This window comes from Periophthalmus magnuspinnatus, chromosome 14 (assembly GCF_009829125.3).
Source record: "Periophthalmus magnuspinnatus isolate fPerMag1 chromosome 14, fPerMag1.2.pri, whole genome shotgun sequence".
Classification (NCBI taxonomy): Eukaryota; Metazoa; Chordata; class Actinopteri; order Gobiiformes; family Gobiidae; genus Periophthalmus; species Periophthalmus magnuspinnatus.
The window spans coordinates 11,017,313-11,032,566 of NC_047139.1; the positions used below are offsets into that span (position 1 = coordinate 11,017,313).

The window sequence follows — 15,254 nt, forward strand, 5'->3', positions numbered from 1 at the left end:
ATCAGTGGACAAACACTCTACCAACTGAGCTACTTTCGTCTCCACTATATTTTTTAACTGGACTAAAAAGTAAAAATATTTTTCATTATAAGACCTGCCGAAATGTCTGAGGGGTTTATTTTTAACACATTCATAAATATACAAATAAAAATAACAAATATATATATATAAATAAATAAAAATCTATTCAATTGTTTCTGTTGAACAAAATTCTGCACAAATCATTGTCAAAATCAATACATTTGAAACTTCATTAGATTTCAAAATCTAAATTTTTTTTTACAGTCGTATACCTTTAACAGGGGCTACATAAGAACTAAAACAACTAACCAGGACTAAGAGACAAGACAAGATCCAGATCTAAACCAGAACCAAACCAGGACTGCAGTTGGCTATTTTGGAAGCTGCGGACAGTGGACCTTCAGTGTTTTTAAGCCCCACCCTTTTTGACGTTGGAGACTCCTTCTGTCTGCTTCACAACAAGATACTTCCACTACTAATACCACTACTATTACTATGTCTACTGCTGTGCTTGAGATGAATGACATATTTACCCATGTGCAATTTTATACTTTGATGATGGCTCTGAATGGCAAAGGTAAATTCTTTTTGTTTTCATATGGAATATATTTGCATGTACTTGTTAGATGATTTTGTCTATTTGCACTAAGCCCAGTGACTAGATGGACTAGATCACTGACTAGATGGACAGTGTTACTCAGTCTTTTACAATTCATGTTGTGCTTTTACTCTGCTTTGATTTGGTTTAGTTTTAATTAAGTCCAGAATTAATCTAGACTTAATCTATTAGACTACTTTGAAATTCTTTGGAGTAAAGTGCCAAGCAGGTTACAGAGTGGCTGTCTTTTAATATTACATTATTTTGGTGCTGAATTAATGCATTTTATAGCAGTACCTTTCAAAAACAGTACTTAAAAAACAATTTAAACACTTTGTATTGATTAATTGATGTGTTAAATAAATAAGTAGACAATCTTGGATACATTATCAGTATAAAATATCGTGAAGCATCAGTGTGTGGTCATACTGACATGGACATTTGTTTTTGCAGACAGTGTAAATGAATGAGGTTTTTTTTTTGAGTGTTTGTTGTTTTCAGGCTGCAGTACCTACCGCGTGACAGAGGGGGGCGTGGCGTCGCTGTCGTGTCAGTACAGCGTGCAGAGGTTCGGCCTGAGCAGAGTGTGCTGGGGACGGGACTGTGGCACTTTCTGGTGCAGCAACATCCTGGTCCAGAGTGACGAGAACGGGGTCATCTCCAAGGTGTAAACTAGGACTAGAGTGGGACTGATTCAGGACTGAACCAGGATTTAAACTGGACTAAACAGGATAAAACCAATGACTGAACGAGAACAGAACCAGGACTAAGCCAAGTTTGACTTTCCCGGGGCTTAATTTGGACTGAACTAAGCCTGAACTGAATGAGGACTAAAGCAGGACTGAACCAGGACTGAACCAGGACTGAACCAGGACTGAACCAGAGTTAAATCAGTATAACACCAGGAGGACTGGACCAGGAATGAGGACTTAACTTGGACTGAACTGAGCCACAACTGAATCAGAACAAATGCAAGACTGACCAGGACTGGAGGGTTTGATTCCTGCAGTTACACAGTTATTGTTCCCTTGGGCAAGACACATTACCCAGCTAATGGGGGTCAGAGAGGTCATTAATTACCACCTAGTCACCCAGTAAACTAGATCCAAGTCAAGACTGAACCAGGACTAGACTGGGTCTAATGCTGTCCTTTCTTCTCAGGTCTCTGATCGGTATCGGCTGACCGGAGATGTTCTGGATGGGGAGATGGACCTGGACATTTTGGACGTGCGGCGCTCAGACAGTGGGCCGTACTGCTGCCGAGTCGACATCAACGGCATCTTCAACGACAAGAAGACTATCATGAACCTGCGTGTTGTCAGAGGTCAGAGGTCACACTGCAGGGAACCAAATTAGGGCCCAATGTGGTAGACTCAATAGAACCTTGAGTGCAAAATAGGTGAGGAGAGAAAGAGTTGAGATAGTCTAACTCCAATTAATCTGAATAATTTGCACAGAATTATCTTGTTGTTTCAAGGGTCAAATCATACACATAGTTTCAGTTGGATGCAGCGTAGACGTTTAGCCTATACTGAACAATATGAGAGATTTAAATGGTGATGGCAAAGGTTGAAGAGGTGTTTTGTGGTATATGGAGGGTACTGGTTATGCACTGGCTGATGCGCTATGGGATGTGAAGCCAAAAAAATGTAACAGAGTAAAATGTAACTGACTATTTCCTGGTGAATATGGCCATCGTGTATGCTTTCCTTTAACTTAAATGCGTAATGTTTGGTTGTGCTCCAGCTCCAGGCACTAGTCCTCCAACGACCACTACAACCACCACCACTACTACTACAACTATTATTACTACTACTACAACTACAACCACAGAAGAGGCCCAAGAGGAAGCCACGCCCACAGGTAAAGCATGATAAGATTTGAAATAATTTAAGGTTTAATTTGAGCATTTTTCTTAGTATGGGAGTATTTTGTAGTGAACTGGAGGGCGCTGCTGTCGTCGCAGCTGGAGATCCTGAAAAACTCCACTCTGCATCGATCTGAACCAGTCAACGTGAGCATCATTGTCTTAATTACATTTGATTTAACGATTTTGTAAGCTACATGTGTTTTTGCCCACACACTATTACTTTATTTATTAACTGTATGTCCAGTTATAGATGCCATTGTTAGGGCTTTGTTGTTTTGAAATGTTATTTGCTATGACAATGATCCAAATTTTTCATCACTCCACAACTCATGGATGCAACAGATCCATGATACAACTATTACTACTTCCATGTTCTTTCTATATTACACTTTATAGTTGTAATTTAAAAAAGTAAGTATACAAGTCCATATAAAACATAGTCACTTAGCGTTAAATGATTTACACTTTTTTTCTGTTTTTGATTCTCAGGTGGAGGAGTCAGTGCCCTCTCTCTCCGTTCAGATAAACGTGCCGGTCCTGTCTCTCTCCCTCAGTATCCTGTTCATTATAGCAGTAGCCGCACTCTTTGTGGCTTTAAAACGTACGAATCCATCACTACATTCACTTTTACCTAGTTTATATTTGGTTTGATGTTTTTATCCATTTTCACAGGTGGAAAAGGGCTGAAGTCTGGATGGTGAGTTTACACTGATCTAATTTGAGTTTATAACCAACACTTAATTCAAAACCAAGTCAGAAATGTTTTAATTAATAAAAAATATGACAATACTAAATATTCTTTATTTAGTCTAAGTCTAAATGCAAAATAAAAAGGTATAATTTATAGTTTAGCACGATTTTAGTTCAAAATATTCTCCCATAAGATTCTCTGCTCCATCTGTCCCTCTCCATGTTCTCATCATCAACAGCATCCTTCTACCTAAATATTTACTATTCCTCCTTAATACATGTTTCCACCATCTGAATCTTGACACTTTATCCAGATTGTATTACTTTTTGTGTGATTTTAGTTTTTCAGAGGAGCCTCGCCACATCATTTACGAGATCCGGATGAGACGTCCTGTTCAAGAAAACATTTACACTTTGGATTGAAAATCAAAACTTTCCATAAACTCATTTGAAACATGCTGTTCATTTTGCTGGTGTATGTCTTTGTCTTTTAAAAACATTTTACATAATAAATGTATTTAATGAGACTATGCGTATTTCTTATAGTTTGTATTAGTTTGTGATTTAAATGACCATAAAAATTGACAAGAGAAACGTAACCACCAGAGGGTATCATTGGATTAAAAATTTAAGAATCATAATGCATTACTCTTTCTAGGCTTTTTAGTTTTATGCTTATACATTCACTCATTAAACTCTGGTGAGCTACTTCTACAGCCACAGCTGCCCTGGGGTAGACTGATTAAAGCGAGGCTGCCACTTACGGCTGCACAATATATCACAATTGAATAAACATTATGAAACTGCAAATTATGTACGGAATAAAATTCCCTCTACAAACATTAAAATGTCTTTCTAAAATGCATGGGATACTGTACTTGTATCAGCTACAGTTCATATTCGTCTTCTCAAATGTTGATGCTCCTGTAGTCATTCACACTGTTCACTGTGAACTGAATCCTGATTTTGAAAACAAATTACAAAAAAAACCAACCCTAATTGTAATACTTATGTTTCTGAATTTATTACAAAATGTGTTCCAGCTCTAGTTCTAATGGGCACCTTCCACCACCAATCACTTACAATATTTATACAGAGGAAAGGGGCTGAAGTATCTTGCCAAAGGACACAGCAGCAAAATGAATTGGTCAACTGTTGGGATTGAATTTTGGGTTAGGCTGAAGGATGAACAATTTATATAGAAAGAAGACCAAAAGCAAACTTCAAGTGTAACACAGAACTTTACTGAGGTGAAACAGGAGACCAGCGCTTTAGTAAACAAATACCGCAGACAACAACCGTTTTAATATTACTCTATCTTTATAATCCAGTATAATTTTAACCATTCAACCTAGTGCATGGACTAAAGCCAAAATACAGATACATTCACACAGAGGTGGACAGAACAGCCAAAACAGTCACTACATTGGGCCATTAACTAGTAGTTGTTGTTAGTTTATTTACCAGCTATTTTAATCCAAAATCCTAAAACAGACTTAACATATTTATCCTTGAAAGTGCATTTACAGTGAAATTGTGATAAAATCTACTAAAATAGGAACAACTTCTAATGAAAATAAGCACCAAAATGTACAAAACTAATTCTTATTGTAAGTAGATATTATTTGGGCCCCATTCTGAATAAACAAGCAGCATCATGTCTGTTCATTTAATAGTTCAGACACACAAATAGGTTGAATAGGCCATAAATAATGATATAACTGAATTCGTGTGTATATAGGTCAGTCAATTGTTTTTGTTCATTTGATAAAGTTTGACCCAAATGAGTTTTTTCTGGCTGTCAGGCTAACATGACAAAAACATTTACCGTAAAGTTTTTTAATTGTACATGGCTATAGAAAAATTTAAGAATGGAGCAGTTAAAGACTTCAATACTTAGTTGGGAAATTGCCCTACAACACTTCTAGATATTGTTAAAGTAGAATAGGTAGTATGTAAAGGGCTGAAGCAGGAGTAAATCAGTGCAGACTTGGATCCACCTCATTCACTTTCATTCACACAAATATGACGCCAAAGGAGAGGTTTAGGCACTGCTCAGAGCGTCCACACCTGGCAGCACTTTCCCTATAGACGAAGAGAAACCGTGAATTAAAACAAAACACAGACCAAAGATTAAAAGTGCATATGACAGTTTAGACGGCTAAATTTCTTTAACACAGAGTTAAAGAAATGTATCCACTTTTCAAAAATGTTACTGTGATAAATATTAACTTACTGGCTGGACATGGGCAGCAGAATGAAACATATCGCTGGTCCCATAGCATAAATGCCCAAGTCATTTACATTTTTTGTTTTGCTACTTCTACACAGTTGCTCACCTTCCAACAGCTCCAGACTGGCTCCACCCCCTGTGCTCACGTGACTCACTTTGTCCTCTGTGTTCCACTTGGCGCAGCATGTGGCAGTATCGCCCCCTCCTGGACATACACAAGAACACATAAGTGAGGGAGGGGACTGAAATAAAGACTTTAGGCCTGTGTTTGACCTGGTTCAGTCCTTTAAATCCATTTCCATTGTCCTGGTTTAGACCAAGGACTTAACCTAACTCGATCTATAAAAAGGTTACTCATTACTCAGTCCATTCTTGGTTTTGTTACCGATGATGGTGATGCAGCCAGACTTGGTCACTTCCACCACTTTGTCCATGAGGCTTTTGGTCCCATTGGCGAAGTTGTCCCACTCGAAGACGCCCACAGGTCCATTCCACACGATCTGCTTGGCCCGGGACACTGCCTCAGCGTAGGCCTTTGAGCTCTCAGGGCCACAGTCCAGCCCCTATAAAGGAGAGAGGAGTTACACCACAATTCTGGCTAAAACTGAAAATGAATTTACCGGTAGTTAAGTTTAAGTTTTGTTTCAGTAAACGAAATACTAGATAAATTATTGTTTACTTACATTTTGCTGAGTATTAAAATGTATCTATTCACTAATTACTTTAATTTTTGTAACCGGAATACAGCTGAAGCTCTTATATTAGTCTACTACAAAAAAATTAAACTGTTGGGTTCTACAAAATATAAAATATTTTAAATGGAAGCTAGCCAATGAGCTATAATCTGGTGCAGAACATGTTTAGTTTAGTCTTTATTTGAAGGGATATTGAGACAAGAGTACAGGTGATATGTTGTTGGCAAACCAAGAGTTGTTAGCATTTATGTCACATGCTCGTTAGAAATGTGAAATATGCAAATGAACTCTCTCATCCGAATAAAGAGATGAAAACTGGGTACAGGGCCTGTAGGTTGCTTTATGTTAGATTAGTACCAAAAAAAAAAGATCCACAGATACTATTAAATACTAAAGGTAGATACTAGATACTCAATTGAACAGGTATCAATGCTAAAAAACAACATAATAATAGGACATAATTGGACCTTTGTTGAATAATGGTAACACTACTCACCATCCACCCAGCTGGGATGCCGCCAGCGACTGTGGCTGTTCCTGTGGCAGCTTTCTCGTCAAACTTATCGGCTGTGATGAAGTCTACAGGAAGAGTAATCTTAACTCCATTCTTCTCTGCTTTGGCCATCAAATCCTTTACGATGCCAGCTCCCTCCTCGTCAAAGAGGGAGTTACCAATCTGAAAAATGTACATTAGATTCTGTTACATTAGGAGTGTGCATGCCCTCACTGTGTTACTGTGGCAGAGTGGTTAGCCTGTCTCATGCCTCTTTGTAAAGAGGCTGTGTGTTGGACGACTGATCTTTATAAGTTTACATGCATCATAATGAGAGGAGGAAAGAAAAAAGCTTTTAAGGCATTCTGATGCATCTGAGACTTTGAGTCAATATTTCTTCTTCATTCATCAAAACTATACTTTAAACTTGAAACTAAAAATAGCAAACCATTGCGCTACAACATTTAAAATAAAATCTCCTCTTTTCATATCCCATAGACTTTTGCTGGGGTCAAAAACAGGCCAAACATTCAAGTGCTATCTCTTTTCTTTCAGGGATTTCTCAACCACTGTTCAAACAGCCACAATGTCAGGCAGGAAACGCACATTGACCAAGAGGTTAAAGGACTGAAATACATTTACAAACAGTCTCCATAGAACACATTATACAATGATTGTGAAATATTAACAATCAATGACATTTGCATTATAAAAAAGGTTTATAATGCAAAAAGGTTAGAGTCTTTGTAGTCCTATAAAGAGAACTATAAATTCCTTCTCCATAGGGTCTTGCACAACTCAGTAGTTTTCAGATTGAAATGATTATCTTTTGCATTAAAGTCATGCCCGTTAAATAGTGAAAAAAATATTTTTTAGGTTAATTTTAATCAGTCACAATTCAGATTTATATTATGTTGGGTTTTTTTTTTTTGTCATATCACAGGCCAACATTGAATTCTGCCTTGAACACATTCGTAACGTTGCATTAGTAGTGCTGCGACAGACCTCCATGTTGTTGAGGACTTTGAGGAAGGTGAACGCCATGCCTCCTCCGATGATCATTTCGTTGACCTTGTCCAGCAGGTTGTTGATCAGCTGGATCTTATCTTTCACCTTTGCTCTGAAACAAAAGCACAGGTGGAAACATCAGATGAGACAAAAGCTAAAGACCCTCATTAACGTACACACAGTTACTTACCACTTTTCAAATCCATGGAAAAATAATGGATTATTTTGTTGGTGTAAACATTCGTTTTAGATGATGAAACACAAAAATATTTTAAGGGCCTATACCAGATGTAATTTGTTCTAGTTAAGATAAAGGCCCTTTACATATTGTATCCAAAGGTAAAGCAGCTAAACGAGAAACTTTATTCTCATGGTGCATCACAGTGGCAGTGGGCAGGGCCAACGGTTCAAACTAAAACATTTTCCGGACTCATGGTTCAAAATCAGGTACATGCCATTTAAGAGGAGACATGATATCATGATAGACTTTTGAATCAAAACAGTAAGATCACCAATAAATCAGCATTTCCAATTTCTTAATATTGGCATTTTACCTAAATCAGTCCGGCTCTAAAGTCCAGACCTGCCCTATTCTGGTGAAAAGACTTTGTTGTTTCAACACAAAGAATACAATCCACTCAGTATCAGGTTTTATCCCAGTTCAAACTCTGGTGTTCTGATGGGTTTTGTGCTGCAGACAAAAGCAGATAAAGGAATGTGACTGGTCGTTGGTTCGAAAGCTCAGACTAATCTGACACTGGTCAATCCAAATAAACATCAACTCCACAACAACATCTAGGACAATGCTCACCACAAATACAGATACTGTTTTACAGTTTTTCTTGTTGAATGGATCCTGGGAACAGAAAATCTCCAAAGTACAATACAAAGTAACAAAAACTCACCAAGGCTGTGTGGCTACATTTGTTTGATCATTTGCTACTGTTCAGGTGTTTTTAAATGGACAAGACCACAGCAACTACCATTTCAAAATCTTTTCTATTTTATATAACATTTATAAAGCCTTTAAAATACATTTGAACAAAGTAGTTCCAGATAGAATTTCAGCAGCAGGAGTGACAGTCAAGTAGTACAGTGGAGTTACATAATAAGCTTATGGTCACTATTCCTGGAGAACACCAGCCCTCCTCCAGTTCTCTCAAATATAGTCGAGTCTCAGGTCTAGTCCAGGACTATGCAACTTGCAGTCTGTGGACCAAACCCATTTTTGCCCCGCTTGAGTTCTTACCCTCCAAGGATGGCCAGGAAGGGACTCTGTGGTTTCTCCAGAGCCATGGCGAAGTATTCCAGCTCCTTCTTCATCAGGAACCCAGCAGCTTTCTGAGGCAGGTTCACGCCAACCATTGAGCTGCAACAAGGAAAACCCAGTCAGTATCATGTTTTAGTGTCAATAACTGGACCATACATGGATTTAAGCATTTAGTTTTTGTATAATTGTATCCCTGGTTCCGAAAGCCTTCTGGTGGGCCCCAAGTGAATTTATGTTTAAACCAGTATAAGACATGATGATGCATTTTGAATAGCGTCTTGCTGTTGTGGAGCAGCTGACATTTTATTGCTCATCTTAAAAGTGCTAGGAAATAAGGCTTTTGTCATTCTACATGCAAATTGTACAACACATTACCGATATTAACAAACTGTATATAAAACTATATTACATTCAAACAAATATGGGCAATATTGTAGCTTGTTGTCCTATATAACTGGTGTCAATATTGGTGAATGACATACTCGTCAAGTTATTTTATATCAATCTGCAATAACAGGATTGCAGTGTGGTCTTCTCACCTGTGAGCCCTATGTGCTGTGCCAAAAGCATCGTTCACATAAATGTCTCCTAGTTTGGACAGAGAGGCCCTGAATGCATCGATCTGCTCCTGAGATGCTTTGGTCTAAAACAAACACAAAACACAAAGAATGAGATACAGAGTAAACATAGTTGCTCGCTGCAGAAACCACACGTTTAATCTCAGCCTGGTCTGACACAATCATAATCTTCACAATCACATCTTTTAACTTTCACAATACTCTTGAGTCACTTAAAAGCATTACCTAATTGTTTAAATAAGTCAAGACATTAATATGAATCTGTTATATATTCATAAGCATTTATAAGACATTCATTAAAATTTGTGGGTTATAAGCAGTCTACGTCACAGAATATTCAGAGAACTAATTTTGAACCAATGGATATTAGAAGATGCTAAGTACTAAATTTTCTCTTTATTTTACAACACTATTTTTATACGCAACCATTAAAGGCTTGTGACCAGTCAGATAAACATAATCGTCTATGCTTATAGGCCAATGTCTGATGTCTAATATAAATAGTTGGTTATTATGGCTTTGGTATATATGTTTTAATAAAAGACATTTCAATAAAAAGAGGAATGACAAAGGATTTTTAGGCTTCAGCTTTGATTCTGTGGTCTTAAGATTGTAAATGGGTCTATAAATATCAGTTGAGTGAGGAGAGAGCATTCCAGCCAGGGCTTGTGGACAGGAAAAGAAACATGGACCTCTGACCTTCAAAATAAAAGGTCACTTTGGTGTACTGAAAAACTAAAATCCCAGTAGAAACATGCAACAGTTTTTGGCATTTTATACATTTGATACTTGTTTTGTAGTACTGCTTTATCAATCGAGTTAACAATGAGTAAAAAAAAAATAAAAAATGTATGGTTTAGTTTATCCATTCCATCTCTTATAAATGTCCTCTACTGACACTTTATTACTACAACTGTAGCAACTACTTACAACGCACTACTTACTACGCACAAATACTAGGACCTGACTGATATTTTGGCTAGCCAATATTTCCCATGTCTAAAGCTTTGCGAATATGACCAAATAACCACACTTGGACATGTCATACATAACTATTTTGTTGTTTCATACTACAGACACACATACACAACCGGACACACCCTCTCATTCAAATGTTTTTCTTTCTTTATTTTTACTACTTTCTACATTTTATGTACATGACATCAAATATAGAAGCAAGATATAGGGATTTATGTACCAAATAAACATAAATCCTCAAAGTTGTCACCCTTTGCGGTGTTGAAAAATATTAATGTTTTAACTTTTTTCTTTATGTCTCCCATATGAATCTAAAATGTAGAAAGTAATAACAATGAAAAAAATTTAGAAAAACTTGAACGAGAGCGTGTGTCTAAAGTTCTTACTGGTGTAGTTTTGTGTCAAGAATATATGAAAAAAATCCATTGTGTGAGGGTGGACTTAAATGTGCTATATCAGTGTGCATGTTCACTCCACTCAACAGTCAAATATTGGTATTATATTCTCTATTCTGTCTGTACATTCTGACCTTGTTTCCAGCGGGGTCCTTGCCTTTGCCCTCCTCTGCAACATGGAAACGCAGATTCTCAAGCAAAATGACTGAACCAGAAGCAGGGCTGGCACAGGCTGCCTCGACTTCAGCACCCACGCAGTCCTTTAGGAAAGTCACGTCTCTGGAACACACCAAACGAGAATTGAAATAATTAGAGGGAAATAAATTCTAGAAATTCCATAGAATTACATGAGATTCCTTTTGTACATGATTTGCATTCATTTAGCGACCCCATGATTGATTATTGCCATTTTGTGTTTTTGTACTGAGGTGAACCATGTTTTAAGTAATCTATTGTGATTCGTCTTTTACTTTATGGCTCGGCAGCACTTTCTATTCTTATATGCCCTATAAAATAAGGACAGCGCATGCAGACTCATCTCACCTCCCCAGCAGACTCTTGAGCTCCACGGCCACAGGCTCCAGGGAGTACTTCTCGGGCATGGGGTTCCCGTCAGGCCGACCCAGGTGGCTCATCAGGACCACAGATTTAGCCCCATGGTCCAGACAGTGCTGGATACTGGGAACCGCTGCTTTGATCCTGTTTGGAAACAAGAACGAGGTTTGCTGATCTGAAGGCCCAACTTTAAATTCTCTTTAATAGGTAGAAGTCTGACCTCTGGTTGTTTGTGATGTGCTTGTCCTTCATAGGGACGTTGAAGTCGACTCTGGAAAAAAAAAAAAAAAAAAAGAAACTCATATAATGCTTTGCTGTCTTTTCTTACTCTCAAACTAAACACAAATAGAAAATGATTATACATTTCTGATGTCATTTTCAGTATGACATTAATTAAAAAGCCCTGTACCCAAATGTTGCACCATGATTGAAAAACAACATGGTGATCATCCCAGCCAGTTGTTTACACATGGTTCTCTCCAGCCACAAGCAAAGCGGGTCATTATGCCGGGTTGTTAAATTTGTCAAAAGTATCACAACACAGATAATTAACTGATACTGAAACTAGTATTGAATAGAGTAGATTAGATCAGTAAAGGATTTCTACAAACATATTACCTCTTTCATGTAGGTCAATGTTTTTATGTGCCTGATAACTAAACTAAGAAAAAAAAAAGGAAAGCTTCCAGTTTTGTCCTATCTCATTTTCTTGAGTATTTTGAGAATGGTTCTTGATTCACATCAGGATCAGTACAAGTTATAACTGTGGTTTCAAAACTGGTGCATTAGTATTGAAATCAAGTTTGAAATATTAATATTGTTAAAACACTGTCTGAGCGTTACTTAATAATAAAATAACTAGAATAACTGGTGTAAAGATTTTTGTTTGAGTAGATTCAGCAATATTGTGACAACCAATTTTAAGTGTATTGTAGCCACAAGATTGGCTGGCTAAGGGGGTTGTTAACTGTCGCAATAACAATATGTACAGGTCGTAGTGGAGTTTGAACCACCAACATCCTGGATTTTAAGACAACCACTCTACCACCGGGTGCCCCTTAGGCCCGACTAGGAATGTGCCTGTTTGTATAGGGCAATAATGAACCTGTCCCCTCTATTACATAACAGCTCATCCACTGAACTGACATATCAGATCACATGAGCGCACCAGCCTATAAGAAACATGGTCATAACAATGCCTGAATAAACCACCCATTACACACACACACAATTCCCCATAGAACTACAATAATCAACTACCTAGTATGCAGCATTTGTGAACATATCATTTCTTTCTAACTGTGGAGGTCTAAAGTACTGATAAGACCCCATTTAGTTCATTGCAGATAACAATGTACATAATGAACAGTACATGCAGTCTTCAGCTGCTTGTTTTACACATGCTGTGGGCGAGGACTGTTCAGAATATCAAGTAGAAGGTATGGTCTGTTTTATGGGGAAATACAAACATGCAGTAACAGGTCTGGAATATCACCACTGGACCAATCAGACTACTAATCAGCTAAGTGCCAAGAAAGAGAAAAAAATGAAATCATTAGGCACACAGTGTTCTTAATCTTCAATGGGTTACAGAGAGAATAAAATGATTGACCAACTCCACCACAGTTGAACTTGGGGTAAACTTGACCTTTAAACTTTGACCCCTGTCCCCAGCGGCCCGTGGATTCAACATGATCAGAGATGGTGTCAGGTTCAGAAACTTGGCTGGTGCCAAACACTGACAGCTTTAGCCTCTATTAGCTGAAGAGTTAAATGCTTAACAAAAAGATGGTCAAACCATGGTGCAGGGCCAAAAGGTGGCTCTCCAAATCCTTCATCATTGCCTCAATAACAACATTTTAGTGTGAAACAGCCTTGACAATGTTTCTGAGCCTGAATAAATGTGTGGTAACCCAGACAAACCCTGTGCTACTTGATTGCACCAATCCAAATGGTTCACCATATTAAATCAACAGTCTCCATTTTGTTTCAATATCAGGTCCCCTCTTCATTGATTTTAAACAACATCAATATAAAACAATGCCAGACACTAATAAAGGGGCAGACAAACTATGGCCCAGGGGCCAAATACAGCCCTCAGACTAATTTTTATTGGCCCTCAGGTTTCCTGCTGAAGAGGCCCAATTGTTCATAGGCATTCATTGCAAATGAAGTAATTCTACACTGTAACCTCAGTGGAGGAAACCCATGGGACAATATAGACTCGAAAGAGGTTATGGTGCATTGGGATAAAAAACTACAACCAAAGTTTCGAGAAATATCCATCAGTCTGTGGCCCTTTGCATTAAATGGGTTTCAAAATGTGGCCCCTCAGTGAAAAAAAGTTAGGACACCCCTGCACTAATCGATTCACAGGACAGAAATTAACCTTTCCTGAAAATCTGTACAATGATCTTGAGCTGTATCAGAACAACTAAGACCACACAGACTAGTGGTATTGAAATAGAGTTTGAAATGTTAGTGTCATGACAACACTATATTATATCATGATTCCTTATTCAAACACACTTTAAGAAATGGCTTTGAAGATGACTAAGCTTAGTGAAGTATGAAAGTTAATTTTCCAAAAGCTAAACATATTATGTGTTTATATGTGCTTCTGTACATTAAGTCCATATTTAAATTCTGCTTAGTCACAGTGCAACAAATCAATTTGGAATTTCCTGCAGTATTTTCTTATTGTGAAGCCGTGTTGATCGTGGAATGGCCAAAAACACTTTATTAATTCTTATATTAACTTTTCAACGCCACAAGTGCAAATGGGTGAGAATATGATCAATCTCACAAACAATTTATCTTAAAAATTGCATGATTTCACGTGTTTGCCAACCTATCATGATGTTTCAGGAGATAGTTCTTTGGTTGATGTTCTAACATAATCAACCAGATGCACAAACATCATACAAAATCATGGCTGGTCACTGCAACTGCAATCAATCATTAAGCCTAAGAAGTTTGCATGTAGTTTAGGGACTAAATTGCATAACATCCTCTAAAAGGATGGAAGAAACTTTTCTATTAGGTCTTGCAGGTCTTCATGGAGATGTAATTTCTTGCCTGGAATGTTTCCATAGTATGGCATTAAACTTATCTCAGTGGAGACAAGCAGGTGAGAGAGATAAACACTTGTACTTGAATAAATGCAAGTTTAATAGAGAGGTCGGTTTTTTAACATAACATCTCCATGGAGGAGAGTGGGTCCGCCCCACCACCAGAGAGGTTACATTGTGTACCTTTAAATGATCACACTCGGTAACAGTCACAGTAGGTACAGGCCTACATTGTAAAATAGCGGTTTCCTTTAGATTTTAGAGGAATTGATCTCATTTTAGTGAGGTTAGCCTTTATATAATGTTTGTTGGGATGCCGCTATCCTCACCATGTATTATTTCCGCAGACGCACGTACATAGCATGGGCAAAAACGTGACAACTCGTACTTCCTGTCATCACATATCCCACCTCCTGCGTATTGAAATCACCTGTAGCTTCATACAAAACATTCACAACACATCAGGGACATCTATTTAGTCTCACCACTTAATCCGCCATTGTATCTGCTTGAAGTTATGCTAAACCTGAGTTAATACCGAGTTCAATTCATTCATTTTGCGTAACCGTTGAAACTAGCTTAGCGATACCCACCTCATCACAACCCGCTTTCCCTTGACATCCAGCTTGTCCAGAGTGAGTTTTGTGGACAGAGACATGTTTGCTGCTCGGTTGCGGTGGATTCCTGGACGTAGTTTGACGCTGGCTGGATTCCCTCGGCTCGTCCCGGTTCCTCTTTCGGCTGCAGAAGCTCCGAGAGTGACAGCGGTGACCTTAACGCAGAACCAGGGAGTCACAGA

The 15,254-nt window shown here is 38.0% G+C and overlaps 2 protein-coding genes across 2 annotated transcripts; one reads left to right on the top strand and one right to left on the bottom strand.

Annotated features, from left to right (window-relative positions):
* Positions 1-446: 446 nt before the first annotated feature.
* On the top strand, positions 447-3,647 carry LOC117380900 (hepatitis A virus cellular receptor 1 homolog). The gene is made up of 8 exons (XM_055226919.1): positions 447-598; positions 1,121-1,284; positions 1,781-1,943; positions 2,366-2,482; positions 2,557-2,633; positions 2,979-3,090; positions 3,162-3,186; positions 3,521-3,647. Exons 1-8 carry the CDS (start codon positions 517-519, stop codon positions 3,600-3,602), a joined length of 822 nt encoding a protein of 273 aa, XP_055082894.1. The 5' UTR covers positions 447-516; the 3' UTR covers positions 3,603-3,647.
* Positions 3,648-4,401: 754 nt separating this feature from the next.
* Positions 4,402-15,246, bottom strand: pgk1 (phosphoglycerate kinase 1). The gene is made up of 11 exons (XM_033979074.2): positions 15,049-15,246; positions 11,605-11,655; positions 11,373-11,528; positions 10,964-11,108; positions 9,418-9,521; positions 8,858-8,977; positions 7,606-7,720; positions 6,604-6,783; positions 5,798-5,975; positions 5,519-5,617; positions 4,402-5,264 (listed from the first exon to the last, which is right to left on the bottom strand). The coding sequence occupies exons 1-11, from the start codon at positions 15,111-15,113 to the stop codon at positions 5,224-5,226; spliced, it is 1,254 nt and encodes a 417-aa protein (XP_033834965.1). The 5' UTR covers positions 15,114-15,246; the 3' UTR covers positions 4,402-5,223.
* Between the last annotated feature and the right edge of the window lie 8 nt (positions 15,247-15,254).

What these genes read in the sequence shown, in the direction of transcription:
- pgk1 (XM_033979074.2), bottom strand. Translation starts at nt 15,113, where the DNA reads ATGTCTCTGTCCACAAAACTCACTCTGGACAAGCTGGATGTCAAGGGA. An exon ending in CACATCACAAACAACCAGAG is followed by an intron (nt 11,529 to 11,604) that starts GTCAGACTTCTA and finishes GTTTCCAAACAG; the next exon opens with GATCAAAGCAGCGGTTCCCA. An exon ending in AGGACCCCGCTGGAAACAAG is followed by an intron (nt 9,522 to 10,963) that starts GTCAGAATGTAC and finishes TGTTTGTTTTAG; the next exon opens with ACCAAAGCATCTCAGGAGCA.
- LOC117380900 (XM_055226919.1), top strand. Translation starts at nt 517, where the DNA reads ATGTCTACTGCTGTGCTTGAGATGAATGACATATTTACCCATGTGCAA. An exon ending in GAACCTGCGTGTTGTCAGAG is followed by an intron (nt 1,944 to 2,365) that starts GTCAGAGGTCAC and finishes GTTGTGCTCCAG; the next exon opens with CTCCAGGCACTAGTCCTCCA. An exon ending in AGAGGAAGCCACGCCCACAG is followed by an intron (nt 2,483 to 2,556) that starts GTAAAGCATGAT and finishes AGTATTTTGTAG; the next exon opens with TGAACTGGAGGGCGCTGCTG.